Source organism: Telmatherina bonti (genome assembly GCF_933228915.1).
Source record: "Telmatherina bonti genome assembly, chromosome: 24".
NCBI classification, from domain to species: Eukaryota; Metazoa; Chordata; class Actinopteri; order Atheriniformes; family Telmatherinidae; genus Telmatherina; species Telmatherina bonti.
In genome coordinates, this window is record NC_136633.1 from 28,387,685 (window position 1) to 28,413,709 (window position 26,025).

At 43.7% G+C, this 26,025-nt stretch overlaps 1 protein-coding gene across 3 annotated transcripts in view; it reads right to left on the reverse strand.

Moving 5' to 3' along the window:
• Positions 1 to 26,025, reverse strand: part of nid2a (nidogen 2a (osteonidogen)) — a 94,815-nt gene that overhangs the window by 63,250 nt on the left and 5,540 nt on the right. For 2 of the 3 annotated variants that reach the window (XM_079263884.1, XM_079263882.1), the window contains exons 4-8: positions 11,038 to 11,139; positions 10,798 to 10,937; positions 6,793 to 6,916; positions 6,350 to 6,673; positions 5,950 to 6,061 (exon numbers count right to left, since the gene is read on the reverse strand). In XM_079263884.1, coding sequence (XP_079120010.1) covers positions 5,950 to 6,061; positions 6,350 to 6,673; positions 6,793 to 6,916; positions 10,798 to 10,937; positions 11,038 to 11,139 — 802 coding nt within the window. The remainder of the gene's footprint in view (positions 1 to 5,949; positions 6,062 to 6,349; positions 6,674 to 6,792; positions 6,917 to 10,797; positions 10,938 to 11,037; positions 11,140 to 26,025) is intronic. The other variant, XM_079263883.1, reaches the window with a different exon arrangement.

The window sequence follows — 26,025 nt, forward strand, 5'->3', positions numbered from 1 at the left end:
AGCTATGTCCAAACCTCAAGACTCTGCTTTCTCTGCAGGACTTTGACTGTCACGTCTATTTAGTTGTTGTTTATATTATGTTTTAATACGCAAATTTCAATTTGGGTTGGAGTATTTCATTAAAACGGAGACTTATAAAGAACCAAAACTACATCTCTCACCTGCGATGCTCTTTTTAAAAGTATTAAACTCTATTGTTGGTCCTTTTTAAGGTTTTTGACTTTAAAAAAATCAAGGTTTGCTTTACCCAGCAGGGTCAGTCCTGTGGCGTATTTATGGATTTGTTTCCAGTATTTACACTGAAAAAAAATAAAGAGAAGTAAATTAAATTATGCATTCATTCATGTATGGATGGTGATATTTAGACATGCTCAAACATGTTGAGGCTGTATTTGGAAACAAACCAGCTGCTGAAGTTTTCTTTACATGAGCAAACCTACTGACAAAGTGTTTTCGTTATGTTACGCTATGCTACGCTACGCTATGCCACGCTATGCTATGCTATGTTATTATGTACATTAGCCTTACCAGTTTTGTGCATTGGTTTATCAGTGTAAGCGCTCTCTGATTGGCTGTTGTACATAGTAAAGAAGTGCATAAGAAGAAAAATGACAAACAACAGAAAGCTAACGGCTAACACAGCTAACTGCACTAATCATTCTTGTATCTCCAGTTTTGTAAAACAAAACTGCTAAAACACAGCATACATGCTGCTCCTGTTTATGGACTTTTTCCTTTTTGTATGAAGTTGTAGATTTTACTTTCTTCCAAAAACTATGAACCCGTCCGAATTCAAGTGCTATTCTGTTTGTTCAGACGCTGGCGACTTGAGGAAACGCAGCAGGGGGGCCTCATCACTGTTTCTCCTTCATGTCAGTTTAGTTTATAAGGAGCCTCAGTGTGTGAAGACCAACCGGAACACCAGTAAATGTACTTAAATTATCTCTAAAGCACAGGAAGAAATGCTCTCTGTTTCTAAACTATGATAACTACCATGGCTGACCTGTTTAAATGGGATTTAATGAAATTTCCTTTAGACATTTATTAAAAACTGTGGAAACTCAGAAGTGATATTTTCCCTTTTTCCTTGACTCAAGACTTGTATAATTTTTTACCTGTATTGATTTTAACTAGACAGAAATACCAGTAAGAAAAAGGTTATAAATGTATACATCTAATGTAAAATACCGAAATTTCACTGAAATGAAATAAAATAGTTAAATATCTCAATCCAATTTTAATACTGTGGAATTTCTTCATTTGTGATATAACACGTTTGCCTTGGAATTAAAGAGCATGTTCATGTCCTCAGACTGGCTACAAACTCAGCCCAATATGGTTCATTGTGTGTTTTCTCTGATTTATTAAGTTTTTCTTTCAGATGCGGTAAAGTTATTTAATTTATCATTTTTACCATGTTAAAAAAACTTAATTTTCTGCCTTCAACTTTATCTGAAAGGAGAAACCATGAAAAAGGCAACAAACTTAATTATTCCACAATATGTCTTTTATTAACCCTTAAATCCCTGCTGGATACCTAACACACCTAAATGCTATTGCTGATATTAACAGTTTCTCTGGAACGTCAGTGTTTAAAGAGAAAAACACTAAATGACAGAAACAAGCTGCAGATTTACATGTCGAATGTAAAATAGCATGAAAACACTTTTTTTTGTTTTGTTTTGTTTTTAATTGACACTCACAGCTCCTGTCTCAGCTCCACCTCTTCGTCCTTTTTTATATTTTCCAGGAGAGACGACGCGCATGACGCTGCCAAGATGGTGATGGTGGGAACAGCCCAATGGGCTTTAATTCATCTGAACACACACAGTTTCCTGTCTTATATATTTTTATTCATCATCTCCCTGGAAACCGACAGGTGACATCACAGAGGCTCCGCCCATCTTTTATCTCCAGTCTCTGGGCTGAAAACATGACGTCTGAACGCTGACCAGGATGAAGAGGATTCTGCTGCTTCATGCACAACAAGCAGAGCTAAACTAGAAGAAATGTAATGTAAAAGTATAAACTGTATTTCCAGTATTCAGTACTTATCCTTAAGAAATATGACTTTTTATCACTGATTTCTATTTTTTACAGTGTACTTTTCTGTGTTTCATCTGTCTTTAATGTGAAGTGATGATTTGAGGTTGAAACACAGCTATCTAACTACATTATGCATGCACTCTGTCTGGACATATAAATCACTGGGAAAGTAAAACCACACAAGAATTAACATAAACTTAGTGTGTTTAGTTCTGCATGCAAGTCAAATACGTTCTTTCAAGTCTTAAAAATACATGCACGCATGATTATACAAAAAAAAACAATAATTTCTTTTTTATACTTGGTCAGAAATTCTCTTAAAAATGTCACGTTTCTGGTTGAAGTGGTTGAACCTGTGATGGATGTCACTCCTCTTTCCACACATTTCCCATCTGTCCCCAGTGTCCCATTGACTAAAGGCAAAATACACAAAAGTAATACCTTGAAAACATCTTGTTTTCCTTAAAAACAAGCAGGAAGAATTGATGAATGAAACCCAAACAGACCTGTTGACAGATCTGTGTGTCTTCTCAGAAAAGTTCTGGATTTCCTGATTATTTCCCCAAACTGAGATAAATGGCTTATTAAGGACATTTTTAACTCACTGAGACTTTTCCACTCTTATGTAAGGATGCTAGTCGCCTGAGAACACGTTCTTATTTACGGCAAAATCCTGTGGGAGCCGTTTCAGGGGAGGGAACGCCGAACACACACACACACTCACACCTGGAAGCTGCCCTGCACAACGGCACTATTGTACTGCCAGCTGCTGAGCAGCAGAGAGGTGCGGTAGTGTTACCATCCGTTCATCCATTCAGAAGCTCATATACACACATATATAAAGTACTAAAAGTCTGAGGATGAATTCTTCATTTCCCGGTGATAAATGTTGTGCTGGTAGAAGTTTTCCTTGTAAATGAACCTGTGTTTGTCATGAAATGTGTTTTGTGGGATAGCTGAGCTAAGATCTGGCTGTTCCCATAGATTGTTTATAAAAAGATGGACGGAGTCTCCGTGACGTCACCTGTGTGTTTCTGAAAAGCTGAATTGAAGCTCGGTGATGTCACCATCTTGGCTGCATCACGTGTGCCGTTTCTCCAGGAAGATGAAAAAATGGGCAAAGAGGTGGAGCTGCGAGGGGCTGCGAGCGTGGCGGTGGATGATTGACATCCAAACTTCAGACTGCCTGTAGCTAAGAGAGCTAAATCAGAGCTAACAGTAGCTAACCAGCTAGCTCGAGCTAAGGCGCACTGTTAGCTGGATAAAAACCAGTTGTGCGACACTCAGCCTTCTTGCAGCCAGAAGTTGCATAACTGTCAATCAAAAGGACACGCCCCTAATTATGCTGAATTTTGAAATAAAATTACTTCTAAACACAGTTAAACAAAATCACTCCCCGCACAGTTGTCATGAAGGTAAACCTTACCTATTAAACCTAAACCAGGCTGTAAACATGTTTATTCTTGCTGTAAACATGTTTATTCCTGCTGTAAACATGTTTATTTCTGCTGTAAACATGTTTATTTCTGCTGTGAAGTTGGTCTTTTTAACATGAGTCTATGGGGATTTGCTCTGTTTTGCAGCCCCTAGTGGATGAAGGGAGAACTGCAACTACTGGCTTCATTTTGAACCACTGGAAGTTGCTGCTTGGCTGTTTCCAATGAAAAACTTGCTAAGTCATAAACATATTTTCAGTTGTCTTCTCAAAAACTGTTGCTGAAAATGCCTTAAACATGTCATCATTATGATTATTTTGATTATGATTATTATTATTATGATTAGCTCCATCAATTTAATGTAATATATTTTATAATAATTTATAAAAGTTTATAGGTTATATAACATCATGAGGATAATATTACCATGATATATAATATTAATATACTGGTATCACCATTTTTATTACAGACCATTATCACCATGTAGTTTCAAGAAGATATGGATTGTATATACTAAATATTTTTATCACCACAGTTTTACTTTAAGATTATACATTGCTTAGTACTGGGGTGGGATTATCATTTCATTTTTAATTTACTCTCACTCCCCAACATCTCTACCTTTGTAAAACATAGCTTTGACTCTTCTGTTTGATATCTATATGCCTCCGCTGGCACAGGTCATGCAGAAAAACAACATGAGTTACCATGGCTATGCAGATGATACACAGATTTACATTACAATGTCACCAGAAGATAGGGGTTGAGTACAGGCTTGTAGTCAATGCATCAAGCCAAAGAGAGACGACTACAGGTCACTACAGAGCTTCATTCTATACATCTGAAAACGAAAAACCTGGGTGTAGTGTTGGACTTGGACCTAAAAACCACAAACGAGCCTGAAATCTGGGTGCAATGATGGACTCTGACCTAAAAACCACCAACCAGACCAGAAATCTGGGTATAATGATGGACTGTGACCAAAAACCACCTATCAGTCCAGAAATTTAGGTGTACTGATGGACTCTGACCTAAAAACCACCAACCAGACCAGAAATCTGGCTATAATGATGGACTGTGACCTAAAAACCACCTATTAGACCAGAAATCTGGATGTAATGATGACCTCTGATCTAAAACTTGAAAAATACATTAAGGGATCAAAACGTTTATCTACCGTCAACTTGAGAATACATGAAGGTTTAAAGATCTGATGTCTCAGCATGACCTGAAAAAACTAGTCCAGGCTTTCATCAATCCTCTTGATTACTGTGACAGGGTCTTTATGGGTGTTCCTAAAAAAATCAGATACCTGCAGCTCATTTAGAGCTTTGTTGCTCCAGTCCTCATGAAGACCAAGAAAGTGGACCACATCAGTCCGGTTAATGAGTCTTTACACTGTCTGCCTGTCCATCAGAGGATGGATTTTAAAGTTCTGCTGCTGATCTATAAAGCTCTAAATGGTTCAGGACCCAGTATGAAGCTACCAGGTCATCTGGATTCAGTCTTTTGATCATTTTCAAAGTATATAGTATAGAGCCCATTTATGCTGAACGCATAAGACAGATACAAAGATAAACAAATAGTTTTTTTTGTTGGTTACGCATTTAATTTGTACAATTTTCAGGGGAGTTGGCCATGTCTCGACAGAAAATGGAGCAATACCACCAGAAATCATGGGGGCAGTGTTGGTGTTTAACTAACACACAACCAGCAAAAGGAACAAACCAGAGAAGAAAAAGAGGAACTGAAATTTGTAGAGACCGTCAAATTAAAAAAGAGCTGAGAAGAAAAAAAAACAATGTGTGGATTCATTCTTCTTCTTCTTCTGGTGTTTTTGGATGATTACAAGCAATTTTTTAGCATTGCGTTACTGCTACCAACCGGTGTCAGAACACAGAAATAAGCTGCAAACTTAACACTGCCCACTAGAGGATGAAGTGAATTAACAGCTAGAGCAACAAAAAGATGCTTGGGAAAATGACTGTGGTGACGTATGACATTGTTCGAAACAGATATCCACATTCTTGTACATAAGGGAGCAGAAATGGGCCTTAACAGAGTGCAATACTTGTCCATCATGTTCTTTTTTTAGTTCTCTTTAATGTTATCCTTCTACTACTTGTTTGACAACAAAATCTGACCTCAAATGTTGGCAAATTTTTGCAGTCCTTACTTCATACTGCTAAATCACCAGCACAATAACTGAGCTCTTCATTTGTTTTATGACAACATAAGTTAGTTTCTCTCTAATGGAAGATTTTTCCTTCAGGATATGGTCTGCATTTATTCTTTTTTTTTTACCCATTCATGGTAAAAACTCCTCCATGGATCAGTATCCTGATTGCAACCAGCTGCTGTAAGACAGCATTGGGGACTCAGTCCCTTGTTCCTTCGACAGCAAGCCAACAAGCAGAGTGACATGTTAAAACAAGATTACCAATAAATACAATTAATTTCTTACCCCCCGTGTCAAAATCAACATTATCTTCATCCACAATGACCACGTGGCTTCCAGGGGACCGAGGTGGATCGTTTCTGTTCGGAGGGTAAAAATCCACCACTTCCAGAGGAAGCTGGAGAGGGAAACATAATGGAAACATGGATTTCTAGAACTAGAAAGTTTTCATTTGTCTGTCTTTGTAACTACAGCAAGTAATGTTTTGAGGTTATTTAAACATATTACCACAGATTATTACCCTTCACATGACTAGTCTCAGGAGCCCTTACGCAACACAGATCTTGCATGTTGTGCAATATTTGTACTTCAGCCATTTTATTAAGAAATAACAGCATACATTTTTATTTTTTATCTAAAAGCCTTGCCTAAACTGTTGTTTTGATTTGCCATGTGTTGCTGTTACCTGAGGAAGTTGTTCCTGTTGAGCACCTCCCCCAATGGCCTTCTGAGGGAGATTAGGGGGAGCGTACTGCCTCCCCGCTGCCTCTGAATCATACCTGGGTTGAGAGGTCAATGGCACGTTTTGGTTGTTGTGCAACACCTGATGACTAGACTCCACTGAGGGAGAAGAAGAAGGGTCAGGACTTGGAGGTTGGCCAGCAGAGGGGGGCTTCAATTCAGAATCCCTGCCGGTCAGGGTGTAGTCGTCATCTTCCTCCTGGACCATTGGATGAAAGGTATTATCTGAATATTCCTCAAACTCAGCGTACTCAGGAGTGGTTGTATCCTAGAAGAGGATGCCAGAGTAGGCTCAGAGGACGAAACGCAACACACTTATTCTGCCTTTTAGTGGCAAATAAAAGTTAAAATGATGGGAGCAACAACAAAAGAAATCACCGGGGACACCTTATGTCCTTGAGGAGGTGGAGTCGCCAGGAGACCACCAATGGATGCAGGAACAATGTTGTCAAAAGAGTAACGATTCCCAGTGTGGAAAAGCCAAACACCTGGAATCCCAGTATTTCCAACCCTGAAAAATGAAAATAAATTAGATATGCACATAAATATAACCTAAATATGTTTCTGCTCTTTGAAATGCACAAGATTAATTTGCTATCAGAACGATAACACTTGTGCATTTCTGTTATGGTGAGTCAATGGTTTGCTTTAAGTAGGTCAGGCAAAGCAAACTCAAGCAGTTTAACTTTGTTGGTAGTTTGGTGGTATGGCAAGGTGGTTTTTAACCATAAAATAATTAACTTCCTAAAATACCTGATTTAGTTTCTTTAATGACAGCTACTTGTTACTTGTTAGCCACAGCTAACAGTCATGAAAGGGTGTGTACAGGTCGCTGTCACCTCGCAAAAACCTGTGATCCCGTCTGCTAACTACAATATTCTGTGAGGCTGTTTGTTAACTGCAGTTTTCTGTGAGCCCATCAGCTAACAGCTGTTGCCTTGGGCCTGTTAACTAACTACAGTGAACTGTGGGCGTTTGGCTAATTACAGTAGCTAGTGAATTTGTTAGCTAACTACAGCAGACCTATAAGCTAACTACAGGAACTGTGAGCAAACTACACCCTATGAGCTCATTAGCTAACCACTGTAACTTGTGAGCCTATTAGCAAGCCACACTAACCTGTGCACTCATCAGCCAATTACAGTCGTATGTAAGTTTGTTAGCTAACTATAGCAGCTACATTTGTAAATCGCTGTAGAATAGAGAAAAGAATAGTAGACATATAAGCTAACTCCAGTAGCCTGTAAGCTTATAAGCTAATTACAGAAGCCTGAAAGTTTGTTAGCCAACTACAGTAGATGCACAAGCCAACTCCAGTAGCCTGTAAGATCATCAGCTAACTACAGTAACAGCTAAGCTTATAAGCTAACTACAGAAGCCTGAAAGTTTGTTAGCCAACTATAGTAGACATATAAGCTAATTCCAGTAGCCTGTAAGCTTATAAGCTAACTACATTAGCATGTAAGCTTATAAGCTAACTCCAGTAGCCTGAAAGTTAGTTAGCCAACTATAGTAGACGTACTGGCTAACTCCAGTAGCCTGTGAGATTATAAACTAACTACAGTAACAGCTAAGCTTATAAGCTAACTACAGAAGCCTGAAAGTTTGTTAGCCAACTATAGTAGACATATAAGCTAATTCCAGTAGCCTGTGAGCTTATAAGCTAACTACAGTAACAGCTAAGCTTATAAGCTAACTACAGAAGCCTGAAAGTTAGTTAGCCAACTATAGTAGACGTACTGGCTAACTCCAGTAGCCTGTGAGATTATAAACTAACTACAGTAGCATGTAGCATTATAAGCTAACTCCAGTAGCCTGAAAGTTTGTTAGCCAACTATAGTAGACATATAAGCTAATTCCAGTAGCCTGTGAGCTTATAAGCTAAGTACAGTAACAGCTAAGCTTATAAGCTAACTACAGAAGCCTGAAAGTTAGTTAGCCAACTATAGTAGACGTACTGGCTAACTCCAGTAGCCTGTGAGATTATAAACTAACTACAGTAGCATGTAGCATTATAAGCTAACTCCAGTAGCCTGAAAGTTTGTTAGCCAACTATAGTAGACATACTGGCTAACTCCAGTAGCCTGTGAGATTATAAGAATTACGTGCATCACTTGCACTTGTGAAACTTGTCATCCCTGTTATCTCCCCAGGTGTTTCCTAGTAGCTGAAGTGGAGATCTGCCTACTCTGGGTTTTATTGGGTGGTTCAAATTCAGATGTTCCAATCAGCACAAGAGATCCCCCTTTAAAAGAGCAGCACCTGGAGGCTGTCACTCTCTTCTGTTTTTCCTTTGTTGGTTTATGGCATGGTGGAACAGGTATGTGGGGAGGCATGAGGATCAGGTAAGTTGGGGTGTCCTTTACATTTCCACACATAGAGTAAAACTGTAAAGACACACTAGGGCTAGAGGCTGTTGCCACCTCTTGTACATGTTTTGGTCAAGCTCTGGTTATTAGATTAGTTATATAGGAGTTTATGAGATCCTGTTCGGCCATTTTTATTATTCCGCCAAACTTTGTCGCGCTACTCCTCCTGCGCCTTTCAGGTAACTTCAATCATTGGCATCTCAAACCCTGCAGCTCCTTCAGAAGTGTGCTATGACTTTAGTTATTTCAAATCTTTGTAGCTTTTGAGACATTTAACATTTTGCAAAAATTAATTCTGCCTTGTGATTGGATGAAAGTCTTTCAAACCCACTGTGCATTGGACGTTGCAAAAATTCAGCTCTGCGATTGGTCAGTTTTTGCATAATGAGCTGAAAACTACTTCAACAGGGTTTCAGAGCTCTGCACCAGTTCTCTCCAAATCCTCTCCAGTGATTGGACAAAATGGAAGTAAGCTCAGCGATTGGTCCGTTTTGTTCACCGGTACACAGGTACATAAACAAGACACAGGTTCAAATGCAGCATTTAACATATAACTCCATTGTTTTTTGTTTGGCTGTTACTTGTGTGATGGCATGCAGTTCTGCAGGCTGCTCAATGTGAACTATTGGTCTCAGCTGCACACTTCAACAACCAAAGGAATTTATTTGCAAATGTCAGTTACATATGAAGGATTTGTTCCAACAATGCTCCCTGCAACATTGCAACACTTTGATAAATCTTAAACACATTAAAAAAAAAAAGTTTTTCACATTGAACAAAGTCTTTCACATCTTCAATGGACTTTAGTTGAACCTTGCACATGTTTTTGCAATTACACCCTGCCGAAAGTGGAAAAAAAAAAACAACGTTCCCATCCCAATTGGAAAAAGTTTCAATGCCTTTTCTAAGGTGCAACTAAGAGTACTAGTAGCGTAGTGAGTAAGTCATTGTGCTTCAAACACAAGTTCATAGGTTCAATCCTGATGTGGGGCATTCAGAAAAATTGTCAGTTGTACTTTTTGTTTTTTTCATTTTTTATACATATGCAGTTTCATTTCAATCATTCAGCATAGTTTAATAAATGGGCATTCACAGTTGCTCTTATTTCAATAATAGCTGGTTCTAGTTTGGTTTGGTTTTGGTTTACAGGTAGGGTCTGAGTTAGGTCTCGTTTTATTTTATTGTTTTCTTTGATTTTTGCACAGCCTAATGTCCCATCCTCCCCCACAGGTTCCATAATCCTGCCACATCCAAGACCTGTAAATAAATGTTACAATCGTCTATACTTGTTTTGTCTCCATCTGTGGTTGTCAGGTTGCACCCCTCCCAGGGAACGTAACAATAAGCGAACTACAGTAGCCTGAAAGCTAGCTTATAGGTCTACTAGAGTTGGCTACAGTAGCTGGGACCTGCATTATTATGCTTGTTCTAGTTTCCAGTAAATAGAAAACAAAACATGATGTAATTAAAAAAGTTTTAAGCGTCATACTTTAACCTCTGATTGAAAACCAAATGAATCTGAACAAGAAATGACCTCTTTCAGATGATGACATCGACAGAAAATAAAAAAATTGACCCGTGGCCACAGAATATTAACGAGAAGGAGATGATCAACTTGTGGTCAGGCGTAACTAATCTATCAACATGTGAAACATCAGCATATTCTGTTGTACTTGTTTCAAACTGCACTGCCAGCCTGAAAATTAAATATTTCTTTCTTAGGTGTTGTGACAAGTCATGTTGTGATCTATGAGTTGTGATAAAGTTATTTCAGGGTATCATTGGAAACCATTTCAGTATATTTGGGGTTTTTGAGTAGGACTCCATGAAATCTCCCTCCAGGGCAACAAAAGTGCAGGTTGACATTTTGTCTTGTGTTCACTCATTAATCGCATGTGACTAACTTAAAACACTAACTTTTGCAATATTTTCTTTCTTTCTCCAGCAGTTAAGCTAATATGTTGCACAACTCTTAGTCTGGGATAGATTGTTTCCAACAGTTAAAAATCCAATTTTCACTCACTGGTAGAGGTTTTTAACACTCTGCTCATCGCTGGTAACGCTGTAATGAGGTCCTTCAGAGCGAGAGAAGAAGAAATGCGTTACTTCTCCTCTGCTGAAGCCAACTCGAGCAGTAAGCTCAATCTCTACGTTATATGACTCCTAGAAATTAGAGAACAAATATCATTTTAACCAATTATCAATATCAGACTCAGTGTATGTCTACAAATGGAGAACATCCAAGTGGATCTAACTGGCTTACTTTAGGTCGAGTACCAAAGAAATTCAGACCACCTTCGGGGTAGAGGAAGAGAGCGTAGGAGTCTTTCTCATCGTAACCAATCACTGCTTGGAAAGTATTGACCTTTGGAAAAAGAAAAGACATAGTTAGACATAGACATATTTAGCTTTATGCATTTGTATGTTTAGAAACTAAATTTAGTGAATTCACTGAAAAAATGAACAGGTCACATTTAATTTGTCTTTATGATGCCACTTTCACAAGATAAAAGAAGTCTACACCAGTATAGATGACTTGCGTCGAGATTATATTTTAAACTTTCCATTTTATTAGTACCACTATCCTTGCTAATCACATAAATCAACCCAGATGCAATAAAATTAGTTAATGTAAACTGTGTGGAGAATAAAATTACAAAAGATGCAAGTATAATGTATTTTAAGTACATGTGAAGTGTAAGGGGCAGTCTGGAAATGTTTCATGAACACTTTGCTTTTTAGTCTTTATATCACAAAGTTTATTTTTACAGCAACTAGTAAGTTTACATGTATTTTGAAGTCAGACTAAAATGTACACATGTATTTTAAGTCCTGTCTTTGGTACCAACACATTTTTTTTATTCTATCATGAAAATGAACTTAGTTCACATGTGGAAAACATCTACACTATTCACAAAAAGTTAGGGATATTCAGCTTTTGGGTGAAATTTCACAACAAGCCTAAAATGCATTCAAACCTGTACAGGTGAACTTAATGTGATCTTCTCTAAGCTTTTAAATGCACATGTCCAACTGTTAAATGTTTCAATAAATTTTGCACAAGTTGCTGTTCTCTAACAAGGAGCTTAACGGCAAAAATCACGGCAGGTGTGTGATCCTTGAATTGACCAATAAATGTCCTGGTTCAATTAGAGCTGGTGTTTAAACAGTTGTCCTCATCATGCTGTTCACATTTTGACATCATGAGACCAAGACGACACCTAACAATGGAACAACAGTCCCTTGCCATTGCGATGCTTCAAACAGGACGTTCTCAGACAGAAGTGGCCACTGAGCTTGGAGTGTCACAGAGTGTCATCAGCAGGTTGCAACAGAGATATGGAGAGACTGGAAGAGTCACAGAAAGGCCTAGAAGTGGACGTCCTTTGGCCACATCCCGTGCTGATGACCGCTACATTGTGAACACTGCCCTGAGAAACCGGATGATGAATGCCACTCAACTCCAGGCACGTTTAAGAGAGGTGAGAGGCACCCAAGTGTCACGTCAGACCATTGGAAACCGTTTCCATCAGCGTGGTCTGCGTGCTAGACAACCTGCACGGGTACCTGACCACACCACCAGGCACAGGCATCATCGTCTTGCATGGGCCAGGGAGCATTTACGCTGGACGAGGAACCAGTGGGCCTCAGTGCTGTTCTCTGATGAAAGTCGATTCACACTGAGCAGAAATGATGGCCGGCAACCATGTTGGAGACGTCAGGGAGAACGCTATGCATCAGCCACTGTTGTCACCAGGCCAGCTTTTGGTGGTGGCGGTGTTACAGTGTGGGCAGGGGTGTCCACTTGGTACAGAACTGCCCTACACTTTGTGAATGGTACAGTGACAAGCCCATACTACCTGAATAACATCATTAATCCAGTGATTGTGCCCCTACATGAACAGCACAGGCCTAATTTCATCTTCATGGACGACAATGCTCCTGCTCATCGAGGCCGCATCATCAGGGAACGGCTGTTGGAGACTGGTGTACCTCAAATGGAATGGCCTGCACTCTCTCCAGACCTGAATCCCATTGAAAACCTGTGGGATCAGCTGAGCCGTCGTGTAGAGGCTCGAGACCCTGCACCCCAGAACCTCAATGACCTGAGGGCTGCCCTTCAAGAAGAGTGGGATGCCATGCCTCAGCAGGCAATAAGTTGCCTTGTGAACAGCATGAGACGTCGTTGTCAAGCTGTAATTGATGCTCAAGGGCACATGACCAGATATTGAGACGTTCAAATTTTTTGTTGTGGTGTAACTACCATTGTTGTTACCTTTTGTGTTGAATGAATTTTTTGAGATGAGGAAATCAGTAGTGCATCCTTCTACTTAAATGTCTTACTTTTATGATATTATGTCACTGTAGCATGAACATATTGCATTTTCCATAAATCTCACCTGAAAGCCAAATATCCCTAACTTTTTGTGAGTAGTGTATTTAAGTGTTGCTAGCATAAGCCACGTTACCAGACAACAAAAACCTGTTTAACTAGTAAAGTATGTTGACCTGTCTGGTTTTTTCTCTGCTTTGACCGCTGCTGTCTACATTTTATACTTTGAACTTCATGACAAAATGAACAAAGCATTCCCCTTTAAGAAAAAAGCACCTCAACACTGGCATTAGCATGAGCTAATAGCTAATAGTAGCGTTAGCTCTGTGAAGAACATGCAAATGTTTTTACTCTGACTAGAAGTTTCTGTTTCCAACCTTATGACTCAACAACTAAACACACAAAATGGGATTATTCTCATCTTTTAAATCATTTATTCGCCACTAGATGGCAGAAGAATGAGACCTCAGTGATGTTTAAACGTAGCGCGGCTCTGCTAGCATCAGACGGAGGAGGTCACCTGTGTGTGTAGACACTCATCCCTGCTAAACCAACTTGAAATCATTCACTCCTCATGTTTAAACTTCGCATCTCCCCCTTTCTCCCTGTATCTCCTCCCCCTTCCTCTCTCATCTCTTGCTCCACTGAGTTTCATGGACTTCTCACCCCTCCCTCCCCCGCTTTGCATCCACCACAAGCAATGCCAGATCTGTGTTTCCATATGTCTATGTTGCATAATGGGGAAGAACCCAATTATTTATACACACACACACACACACACACACACACCTTGGACTCATAACTCCCATCCCACCCAGTCCAGATGTTGATCTCCCAGCTGTCTTCCTGTGTCTGAGCATCTTGCGTGATGTTCGCCATGTTCGCCACAGGGAAGCAGACAAACACAGATGTCCCTCAGCCTATATTCATCTGATGTCAACGTATGTGGGTCTGTTCCTAATTGTTTACATCAACATCTTTAACCTATCTTGTTGTTTGTGGGTGGAGAAGACTTTGTAGTCTCCAGACTCTTTGTAATTAGCGAATCGGGGGGTCGTGTTTTTTTTGTCTGTATGGAAGCCGGGTCGGATGTTTCTCGTGCAACAACTGTCCCTGTAATAATCTTTTAGTGGCATTTTCTGCATCAACAAGCAAATGGACTGCAATGTCAGGAGACATAAGGTAGAAAATAAAGTAGAAACACCCCCAGCATACGCGCTCCGTGGCAGTAAGTTCTCTGGTGAATTCTCACATGATTTCACAGGCCGAGTTTCCACACCGCTTCTCATCAAGCTGGCTGGGAAATCTCTGCAAGATGCCCTAACAAACTGTGGCCACACGTCCGTGTGTCCGAGTGTCCACACGTCCGTGTGTCCGAGTGGCCACACGTCCGTGTGTCCGTGTGTCCACACGTCCGTGTGTCCGAGTGGCCACACGTCCGTGTGTCCGTGTGTCCACACGTCCGTGTGTCCGAGTGGCCACACGTCCGTGTGTCCGTGTGTCCACACGTCCGTGTGTCCGAGTGGCCACACGTCCGTGTGTCCGAGTGGCGACACGTCCGTATGTCCGAGTGGCCACATGTCCGTATGTCCGAGTGGCCACATGTCCGTATGTCCAAGTGGCCACAAGTCCGTGTGTCCGAGTGGCCACATGTCCGTGTGTCCGCCGTGTGTCCGAGTGGCCACACGTCCGTATGTCCGAGTGGCGACATGTCCGTATGTCCGAGTGGCCACATGTCCGTATGTCCAAGTGGCCACAAGTCCGTGTGTCCGAGTGGCCACAAGTCCGTGTGTCCGCCGTGTGTCCGAGTGGCCACACGTCCGTGTGTCCGTGTGTCCACACGTCCGTGTGTCCGAGTGGCCACATGTCCGTGTGTCCGAGTGGCCACATGTCCGTGTGTCCGAGTGGCCACATGTCCGTGTGTCCGAGTGGCCACATGTCCGTATGTCCGAGTGGCCACATGTCCGTGTGTCCGTGTGTCCACACGTCCGTGTGTCCGAGTGGCCACATGTCCGTATGTCCGAGTGGCCACACGTCCGTGTGTCCGTGTGTCCACACGTCCGTGTGTCCGAGTGGCCACACGTCCGTGTGTCCGAGTGGCCACATGTCCGTATGTCCGAGTGGCGACATGTCCGTATGTCCGAGTGGCCACATGTCCGTATGTCCGAGTGGCCACATGTCCGTATGTCCAAGTGGCCACAAGTCCGTGTGTCCGAGTGGCCACATGTCCGTGTGTCCGCCGTGTGTCCGAGTGGCCACACGTCCGTATGTCCGAGTGGCGACATGTCCGTATGTCCGAGTGGCCACATGTCCGTATGTCCAAGTGGCCACAAGTCCGTGTGTCCGAGTGGCCACAAGTCCGTGTGTCCGCCGTGTGTCCGAGTGGCCACACGTCCGTGTGTCCGTGTGTCCACACGTCCGTGTGTCCGAGTGGCCACATGTCCATGTGTCCGAGTGGCCACATGTCCGTGTGTCCGAGTGGCCACATGTCCGTATGTCCGAGTGGCCACATGTCCGTATGTCCGAGTGGCCACATGTCCGTATGTCCAAGTGGCCACATGTCCGTATGTCCGAGTGGCCACATATCCGTATGTCCGAGTGTCCACATGTCCGTGTGTCCACATGTCCGTGTGTCCGAGTGTCCACATGTCCGTATGTCCGAGTGGCCACATGTCCGTATGTCCGAGTGGCCACATGTCCGTATGTCCGAGTGGTGACATGTCCGTATGTCCGAGTGGCCACATATCCGTATGTCCAAGTGGCCACAAGTCCGTGTGTCCGAGTGGCCACAAGTCCGTGTGTCCGCCGTGTGTCCGAGTGGCCACACGTCCGTATGTCCGAGTGGCGACATGTCCGTATGTCCGAGTGGCCACATGTCCGTATGTCCAAGTGGCCACAAGTCCGTGTGTCCGAGTGGCCACAAGTCCGTGTGTCCGCCGTGTGTCCGAGTGGCCACACGTCCGTGTGTCCACACGTCCGTGTATCCGAGTGGCCACATGTCCGTGTGTCCGAGTGGCCACATGTCCGTATGTCCGAGTGGCCACATGTCCGTATGTCCGAGTGGCCACATGTCCGTATGTCCGAGTGGCCACATGTCCGTATGTCCGAGTGGCCACATGTCCGTATGTCCGAGTGGCCACATGTCCGTATGTCCGAGTGGCCACATGTCCGTATGTCCGAGTGTCCACATGTCCGTGTGTCCACATGTCCGTGTGTCCACATGTCCGTGTGTCCGAGTGGCCACATGTCCGTATGTCCGAGTGTCCACATGTCCGTGTGTCCACATGTCCGTGTGTCCGAGTGTCCACATGTCCGTATGTCCGAGTGGCCACATGTCCGTATGTCCGAGTGGCCACATGTCCGTATGTCCAAGTGGCCACAAGTCCGTGTGTCCGAGTGGCCACAAGTCCGTGTGTCCGCCGTGTGTCCGAGTGGCCACACGTCCGTGTGTCCGTGTGTCCACACGTCCGTGTGTCCGAGTGGCCACACGTCCGTGTGTCCGAGTGGCCACATGTCCGTATGTCCGAGTGGCCACATGTCCGTATGTCCGAGTGGCAACATGTCCGTATGTCCGAGTGGCCACATATCCGTATGTCCGAGTGTCCACATGTCCGTGTGTCCACATGTCCGTGTGTCCGAGTGTCCACATGTCCGTATGTCCGAGTGGCCACATGTCCGTATGTCCGAGTGGCCACATGTCCGTATGTCCGAGTGGTGACATGTCCGTATGTCCGAGTGGCCACATATCCGTATGTCCAAGTGGCCACAAGTCCGTGTGTCCGAGTGGCCACAAGTCCGTGTGTCCGCCGTGTTTCCGAGTGGCCACACGTCCATATGTCCGAGTGGCGACATGTCCGTATGTCCGAGTGGCCACATGTCCGTATGGCCAAGTGGCCACAAGTCCGTGTGTCCGAGTGGCCATAAGTCCGTGTGTCCGCCGTGTGTCCGAGTGGCCACACGTCCGTGTGTCCACACGTCCATGTATCCGAGTGGCCACACGTCCGTGTGTCCGCCGTGTGTCCGAGTGGCCACATGTCCGTATGTCCGAGTGGCCACATGTCCGTATGTCCGAGTGGCCACATGTCCGTATGTCCGAGTGGCCACATGTCCGTATGTCCGAGTGGCCACATGTCCGTATGTCCGAGTGGCCACATGTCCGTATGTCCGAGTGTCCACATGTCCGTGTGTCCACATGTCCGTGTGTCCGAGTGTCCACATGTCCGTATGTCCGAGTGGCCACATGTCCGTATGTCCGAGTGGCCACATGTCCGTATGTCCGAGTGGTGACATGTCCGTATGTCCGAGTGGCCACATATCCGTATGTCCAAGTGGCCACAAGTCCGTGTGTCCGAGTGGCCACAAGTCCGTGTGTCCGCCGTGTGTCCGAGTGGCCACACGTCCGTATGTCCGAGTGGCGACATGTCCGTATGTCCGAGTGGCCACATGTCCGTATGTCCAAGTGGCCACAAGTCCGTGTGTCCGAGTGGCCACAAGTCCGTTTGTCCGCCGTGTGTCCGAGTGGCCACACGTCCGTGTGTCCACACGTCCGTGTGTCCGAGTGGCCACATGTCCGTGTGTCCGAGTGGCCACATGTCCGTATGTCCGAGTGGCCACATGTCCGTATGTCCGAGTGGCCACATGTCCGTATGTCCGAGTGGCCACATGTCCGTATGTCCGAGTGTCCACATGTCCGTATGTCCGAGTGGCCACATGTCCGTATGTCCGAGTGGCCACATGTCCGTATGTCCGAGTGGCCACATGTCCGTATGTCCGAGTGTCCACATGTCCGTGTGTCCACATGTCCGTGTGTCCGAGTGTCCACATGTCCGTATGTCCGAGTGGCCACATGTCCGTATGTCCGAGTGGCCACATGTCCGTATGTCCGAGTGTCCACATGTCCGTGTGTCCACATGTCCGTGTGTCCGAGTGTCCACATGTCCGTATGTCCGAGTGGCCACATGTCCGTATGTCCGAGTGGCCACATGTCCGTATGTCCGAGTGTCCACATATCCGTATGTCCGAGTGGCCACATGTCCGTATGTCCGAGTGGCCACATGTCCGTATGTCCGAGTGGCGACATGTCCGTATGTCCGAGTAGCCACATGTCCGTATGTCCGAGTGGCGACATGTCCATATGTCCGAGTGGCCACATATCCGTATGTCCGAGTGTCCACATGTCCGTGTGTCCGTGTGTCCACATGTCCGTGTGTCCGAGTGTCCACATGTCCGTATGTCCGAGTGGCCACATGTCCGTATGTCCGAGTGGCCACATGTCCATATGTCCGAGTGGCCACATGTCCGTATGTCCGAGTGGCGACATGTCCGTATGTCCGAGTGTCCACATATCCGTATGTCCGAGTGGCCACATGTCCGTATGTCCGAGTGGCGACATGTCCGTATGTCCGAGTGGCCACATGTCCGTATGTCCGAGTGTCCACATGTCCGTATGTCCGAGTGTCCACATGTCCGTATGTCCGAGTGGCCACACGTCCGTGTGTCCAAGTGGCGACATGTCCGTATGTCCGAGTGGCCACATGTCCGTATGTCCGAGTGGCCACATGTCCGTATGTCCGAGTGGCCACATGTCCGTATGTCCGAGTGGCCACATGTCCGTATGTCCGAGTGGCCACATGTCCGTATGTCCGAGTGGCCACACGTCCGTGTGTCCAAGTGGCGACATGTCCGTATGTCCGAGTGGCCACATGTCCGTATGTCCGAGTGGCCACATGTCCGTATGTCCGAGTGGCCACATGTCCGTATGTCCGAGTGGCCACATGTCCGTGTGTCCGAGTGGCCACATGTCCGTATGTCCGAGTGGCGACATGTCCGTATGTCCGAGTGGCCACATATCCGTATGTCCAAGTGGCCACAAGTCCGTGTGTCCGAGTGGCCACAAGTCCGTGTGTCCGCCGTGTGTCCGAGTGGCCACACGTCCGTATGTCCGAGTGGCGACATGTCCGTATGTCCGAGTGGCCACATGTCCGTATGTCCAAGTGGCCACAAGTCCGTGTGTCCGAGTGGCCACAAGTCCGTGTGTCCGCCGTGTGTCCGAGTGGCCACACGTCCGTGTGTCCACACGTCCGTGTGTCCGAGTGGCCACATGTCCGTATGTCCGAGTGGCCACATGTCCGTATGTCCGAGTGGCCACATGTCCGTGTGTCCGTGTGTCCACATGTCCGTGTGTCCGAGTGTCCACATGTCCGTATGTCCGAGTGGCCACATGTCCGTATGTCCGAGTGGCCACATGTCCGTATGTCCGAGTGGCCACATGTCCGTATGTCCGAGTGGCCACATGTCCGTATGTCCGAGTGGCCACATGTCCGTATGTCCGAGTGGCCACATGTCCGTATGTCCGAGTGGCCACAAGTCCGTGTGTCCGAGTGGCCAAATGTCCGTATGTCCGAGTGGCCACATGTCCGTATGTCCGAGTGGCCACATGTCCGTATGTCCGAGTGGCGACATGTCCGTATGTCCGAGTGGCCACATGTCCGTATGTCCGAGTGGCCACATGTCCGTATGTCCGAGTGGCCACATGTCCGTATGTCCGAGTGGCGACATGTCCGTATGTCCGAGTGGCCACATGTCCGTATGTCCGAGTGGCGACATGTCCGTATGTCCGAGTGGCCACATGTCCGTATGTCCGAGTGGCGACATGTCCGTATGTCCGAGTGGCCACATGTCCGTATGTCCGAGTGGCCACATGTCCGTATGTCCGAGTGGCCACATGTCCGTATGTCCGAGTGGCGACATGTCCGTATGTCCGAGTGGCGACATGTCCGTATGTCCAAGTGGCCACAAGTCCGTGTGTCCGAGTGGCCACATGTCCGTGTGTCCGAGTGGCCACATGTCCGTGTGTCCGAGTGGCCACATGTCCGTGTGTCCGAGTGGCCACATGTCCGTATGTCCGAGTGGCGACATGTCCGTATGTCCGAGTGGCCACATGTCCGTATGTCCGAGTGGCGACATGTCCGTATGTCCGAGTGGCCACATGTCCGTATGTCCGAGTGGCGACATGTCCGTATGTCCGAGTGGCCACATGTCCGTATGTCCGAGTGGCCACATGTCCGTATGTCCGAGTGGCCACATGTCCGTGTGTCCGAGTGGCCACACGTCCGTGTGTCCGAGTGGCCACAAGTCCGTGTGTCCGAGTGGCCACACGTCCGTGTGTCCGAGTGGCCACACGTCCGTGTGTCCGAGTGGCCACATGTCCGTATTTCTGTCCCACTGAGAGAATACGCAGACGCAGATGAAAGACTTTCAGACGGTGCAGCTCAACAGCCAACCTCCCAGCAGGCATCCTGCCGTCACACCTTTTCTTTCTTTGTTTTTATGGCGACCAGACAAAAGCAGAGACTTTAATTGTCTCTGGGAACTACAAGTGTTTGTTTTCTGCCTTATCCTGACTGATTTATTTTCACCTATTAAGTTTATAAAGACTCTTATTTATGATTTAGTTGTATTTTTAAAAAGTTTGGAAAGGCTCTTATTTATTTATTCATTTTTATGTATTCAAAAAAAGTGATCATTCACTTTATGTATTTTTATTTAGTTAGTTTGTAAATCACTTTATTTGTTTGTTTATTTATTTATTGTTTTTAAACAGTTTGCAAAGTCTCTTTTTTATTTTTTATTTATTTATTAATTTTCATTTTTCAAAAGTTAGGTATTTATTTAGTTTTATTTTTAAAAAGTTTGCAAAGGCTCTTCATAATTATTTTTTTTTAAATTTGCAAAGTCTCATTTAATTATTCATTTTATTTATAAAAAAAAATATCATTCATTTTACATATTTTTATTTATTCAGTTTGCCAAGTCACTTTATTTATTTATTTATTCAATTATTTATTTATCTATTTATGTATTATTTCTTTTTTAAAAAAAAAGCTTGCAAACTCTCTAGTTTTTAAAAGTTTGCAAAGGCTCTTATTTATTTATTCATTTTATTTACAAAAAAAAAGTTATCATTCACTTTATATAAGTTTTATTTTGTTTGCCAAGCCACTTTATTTATTTATTTATTTATTTATTTATTATATTTCAAAAGTCTGCAAAGTCTCAGCACTGGAAAAACACCAGACATTTCATTTGGAGAAATCCATCCATTTACTTGGTTAAATTTAGGACAATTTGACTTCATAGTTTTTTGCGGCTGTTCTGAATGACAATCGTTATCTGTAGCCGGAAACCACTCCGGCTAGCCTTCAGCATTCCATGGACTCGGAGTCGGGATGAATAACGCTGCATTTGTTTGTTGGTTGCCTGTTTCAGCTTGCCGGCTGAAGCACAGCTGCAAACAGGCAAAAGTGAGACAGACGGCAGCTGCAGTCCAGTTGCCAGCATCCCCTGGACTGCCTACAGCGTGGGAACTGGCAAACACATGCACACACACCACAACCCAGGATTGTGGTCAGCAGCCGTCCAGTCAGTTATGACTTCAGCTACACTCAACAGGATCTTTGCTCTTTTAAAGCTGGAGGAAATTGGAAAACTTCGTGGCTTCTGAATGGTTTTCAAAACCTTTAATCAGGTCTCGAGCACATGTTCTGTAAAAGAAACATCCAAAAAGTTTCAATGTGAACGTCCCCGACGACGAGCCGGTGGGCGGTGAGAGTAATGCTTTCAAGGTTTCCAGCCTTTTATTGGACATTAAAGCAGCGCAGTCAGGGGATCCCTGTTGTTTGTGTAGTGTAAACTGGATGTGTCCCACGGCACGAGGACAGAATAACATGTTATGAAAGTTGAAGTACAGTCGCAGCCTGCTTTGAGGAGGAATGAACATAATTCATGGGGTGCCCCCCAGTGTCCCTGTATGGAGGCCTCAGAAACAACAAACAGCAACAACACTTTCCTCTATATTGTACCACAGAAGAAAGTTCATGTTTGTGTTATCTTGCAATGTTGTACCAAGCGGTTTTAATGTTGTAAATGCTGCTCTGCCCCTTTATTAGTAACATATCTGAGGAGAGGCCCCCACTGGATGAGGATCTAAACGAAACAGGGGTGACTTCACCGTCAAACTGGAACAATGTTGACTAAAACAATCCTGCAGTCGTTCTTTGGTTAGTTATACATTCAGATTTAAGTTCTTAATTTCAATAGAAAAGGCCCTGAACTCTGATTTTGGACTGAAAGTTGAAACAAAATCTCACTAGCTTAATTTTTTTCATTTTTAGCCACGTGTATAAATAGCGGTGAAAACTTAAGCTATTTATTAACACTTCTGTCAGCTCATATCTTAGTAAATCAGTCACACACACAACTGTTTGACCTATCAGAAATGTTATTTTCATATCTTTAAAATTAAGATTTGTAAATGCTAGTAGTAACTTCTCACGCTAATGTCAGCTAGCCGGGTGGGAGGGAGTATTCGACTGGTTTCAGACAAGCAGCTGAACTGGGAATGGATTTGGTGTGAACATCCAAATCTTTTAGTTCAGACTTTCAGCTCGGCTTAGCGTAACACAAAGATTAAATGTATGTGTAAATAGCTACAAATCCCTGGAAACACTCGCTAATAGCTCTTTGGTTTGCATCCAGAGGAAGAAAAAACATCCAGAGTATAGCGATGAAAAACAAATAAAATTCATTTCTCATTTGATTAAATGGGATATTACCCAAAACCAAATTTTTCTTGATAGTTAGATATGCCTAACGTGTTGCGTGTGGTTCTTGTTTTCTTTTAGGTGCTCTTGATGATTACCTGCTTTTTTTTCCTAATGAAACACAAAGACGCTTTCTGTAGAGTTTATTTTACAGGTTTAAAAGCTGCTTTCTAAGCTTTTTGTCCCAGTCGGGTTTTGTTTGTACCAGTTTTATTACCTCATCTAAGGAAGTTCTGTTTTTACTTGTGTAAAAAAACTGTTTTTGCGTAAAGTTTGTTCTGACTTTACACAAAAACTACTTGGCAAATTTTTCTAAAAATGGGTCATAGTCAGTGGTTCAGTTGGAATTACCTGGAAGAAATGTCTACACTAAACTAGATAGAAGTTTGAACATAGAAACAGTCTGCAAGATTAAAAGACTTCAGTAGTAAATATTGTTATTTTGTACAAGTTGAAAGAACAGCTAGGCTAAAGATATCTGGTCTTCATTTCCAGTCCACATACATCACAGTAGTTTGTAAATATGTTAATATTCACAATCAATAAGGTCATTTTAGAGGTATGTTTGATCACCAATTCATTTAATAATATATACTTAAAAAAAAGAACATAGGAATATAAAGTAGGGTGGAAATCACAGTACTGGTGGAAATTAGCTGCTTGGTGGAGGTTTGCGCGCTACAAGTGCTTCTCTATTTTATCTTCTGTACCTTTGCCTCCAATTTCTTTTTTCACATTCTCTTTTTCTCTTCTATATAATTAATTTTTAATTTAAGATCAACAAAATACAAGATAAAGAACAATTTTCAGGTTCCACAAAACTTCATCACTTTATGCTAATCAAGCTCGCTTTGGGGAAGCTAATTTGTTAAGCTAACATTAGCAATAAAACCACCCTGTTGCAAGATGCTGGAAAGAATAAAAACAGAAAATGATTAATCATAATGAGCTACATTTTCATTACATTTCCTCCCAAAATAAAAGTGATATTTCAAAAATTTCATCAAAGAATTGTGATTTACAGGTGTTTCCATTCAATGGTGTTTAGTGCAAAACACCACGTTATTCTTGTAGATCAGGGGTGTGAAACTCCAGTCCTCAAAGGCCAGTATCCAACAGGTTTCTGTTGTTTCCCTCTACCAACACAGCTGGTTCAGATCAAATGGATCCAGCAGCTTCTTGTCAACCTATTTATGAATTTTGATCAGGTTTGTTGGGAACATGGAGACAACAAAAACCTGCAGGATACCTGCCCTCGAGGACTGGAGTTTGACACCTGTGTTGTAGATTGTCATCCTGCGACACCCCACTTTGCTTTTTGGAGCTTCTATTTACATGTCTGGTGATGTGGAAATGTGGAAGAAAGTGTTTCCATTGCACTTTTGTGAAATTTTCTACACTTTTACATCTGAAAAACTGCCTTATTAGTGTTATTTGATCATTTTTTTCACTGCAATATTTAGCTTTAACGCATTTCTAAGGGTAATGGAAATACAGCTATAGTTAATACAAGTGTGTGTGTGTTTAAAGAGGTAATTCCTTTCCCGTTAACCTATGCTAATAGCATTTCAAACTCTACATCTATAGAAAACACAACCACCTCTCAGAAGCATGTGTACCTTCAGTCATTTGGTTTATTTCCCTCGTGTTCTGATGTTATGTCTTCCCTTTTGCTCCACTTCTCACCACATCTGACCCCAAAACACCATGAAGTCTGCCCCTTCCCCCAAAACACCACCCTCCTCATAAACCCTTAAAACACACACCTCAGTTCACACACACTTACCATTCCTCCCCCACCCATCACCTCTGGCTAATCTCTTCAAAGAAAGATGCTATCAGTGCAAAGAAAGACCCAGTGAAGCAAATGGTAGGCGAGACCTAAACAGCTCCAGTCTGAGAAGTCAGAGACCATTTAAATACCACAAATATACAGAATTCTCAGAGAAAGGCTGAACATTTAAGAGGTGGAAACCAGCCTCCTTTTAAACTTTGTCATCAGTGGAGCGAAAGCGGAAGGCGTAATTCTGATTTTCAGGCTCAGAGAAGATGCTTTTGATGCTTTAGCTCAGTCAAACTAGGTGTCTCAGACAGGTCTGATAAGGCTCGATGTAAGCTTCCGCTAGGCTGTTTCAGTCAGGAATAAGACCAAAAGAAGAAGCCCAAACACAAAGGAGAGGGTGGGACACTCAAAGAGAGATCCCCTGGGTTGGTTTCTTCTTAAATCTACTGCTCTCTTCACCCCACTATCCCACTTGCTACACCCAAGCAACTACAAAGCAGCGTTTGTTTGATCGACAACTGCAGTAAGCCTAGCTTTGCTTGGAGTCCTTCCCAAAGCTGAGCTCAAACAAAGCCTCTAAAGCTCATAGAGGAAACTCTAATAGAGTAATGGAGGGTTGTGATTTATGAGTTACTTCCCTTGGAAGCAGCTTGAAGTTGGAGCTATTTTTTTAAAAATTAAAAGGGTTTTCCTAAAAATATGATGGACGGTCTTTGATTTGAAGCGTGTTGCGTAACTGGCTGGTGAAACTAAACTAAGATGCTTTTCTTTGAGATGGAAAGGAGACAGGTGCTTAGCAGGAGGTGTGCTTAGCCCACTTAAAGTCATATTATTAGTGCAACAGCTGAAGCAGCAGGAGCATTTGTCAAACAGCCCACGGACACCATTCTGCTTCTCTAGAGCCTTTTGTAGCCGATTGCTACAATTTCAACTTTCAAGTACTCAGTATGTTTTAAAATTCTCTCAAGCAGCAGGATTAATCCAGTGGTGGGAGTCGGCGCTCTAAATGGCGCCAGTTTTGCAAGATGATAACAAATAGCGGCTAAACAAACACAGCGCAGGTCGTAGCCCACAGCTAACCAACAGACCCCCATCGTATTTCCTCATGACATCCTCCAAAATCCCCCGAATGATGAGAAATGTAGCTCAGAAAGTATCAGGTTGAAATATGAGACAGACTTTGGATGATTACAAGCCAACAATCAAGGAGGGGAGTACTAATGGCCAACGCATGAGTGGTCAAGGCATGCTAGCGTCTACCTGTGTTTGAACTGGAGGAAGGGATAATGAGTTTGTGAGGTGGGGGGGGCACATTGATGACATTTAAAGATGACCTCTGACCCTTTCAAAAGGTTAAGAGGCAGATTAGGAGGGTAAGGGGGAGGTTACAAATACACCCCAGGCTGATTACAAGTGATGCACAACTTCCAGGAATTTGAGGTTGTGTGTCTGAAGAACAAAAACATGCTGGTGATGGTTGAAAAACACATCTGTACAAGGTGAACCAGAGATACCAGCTCTATTCTGGACTTT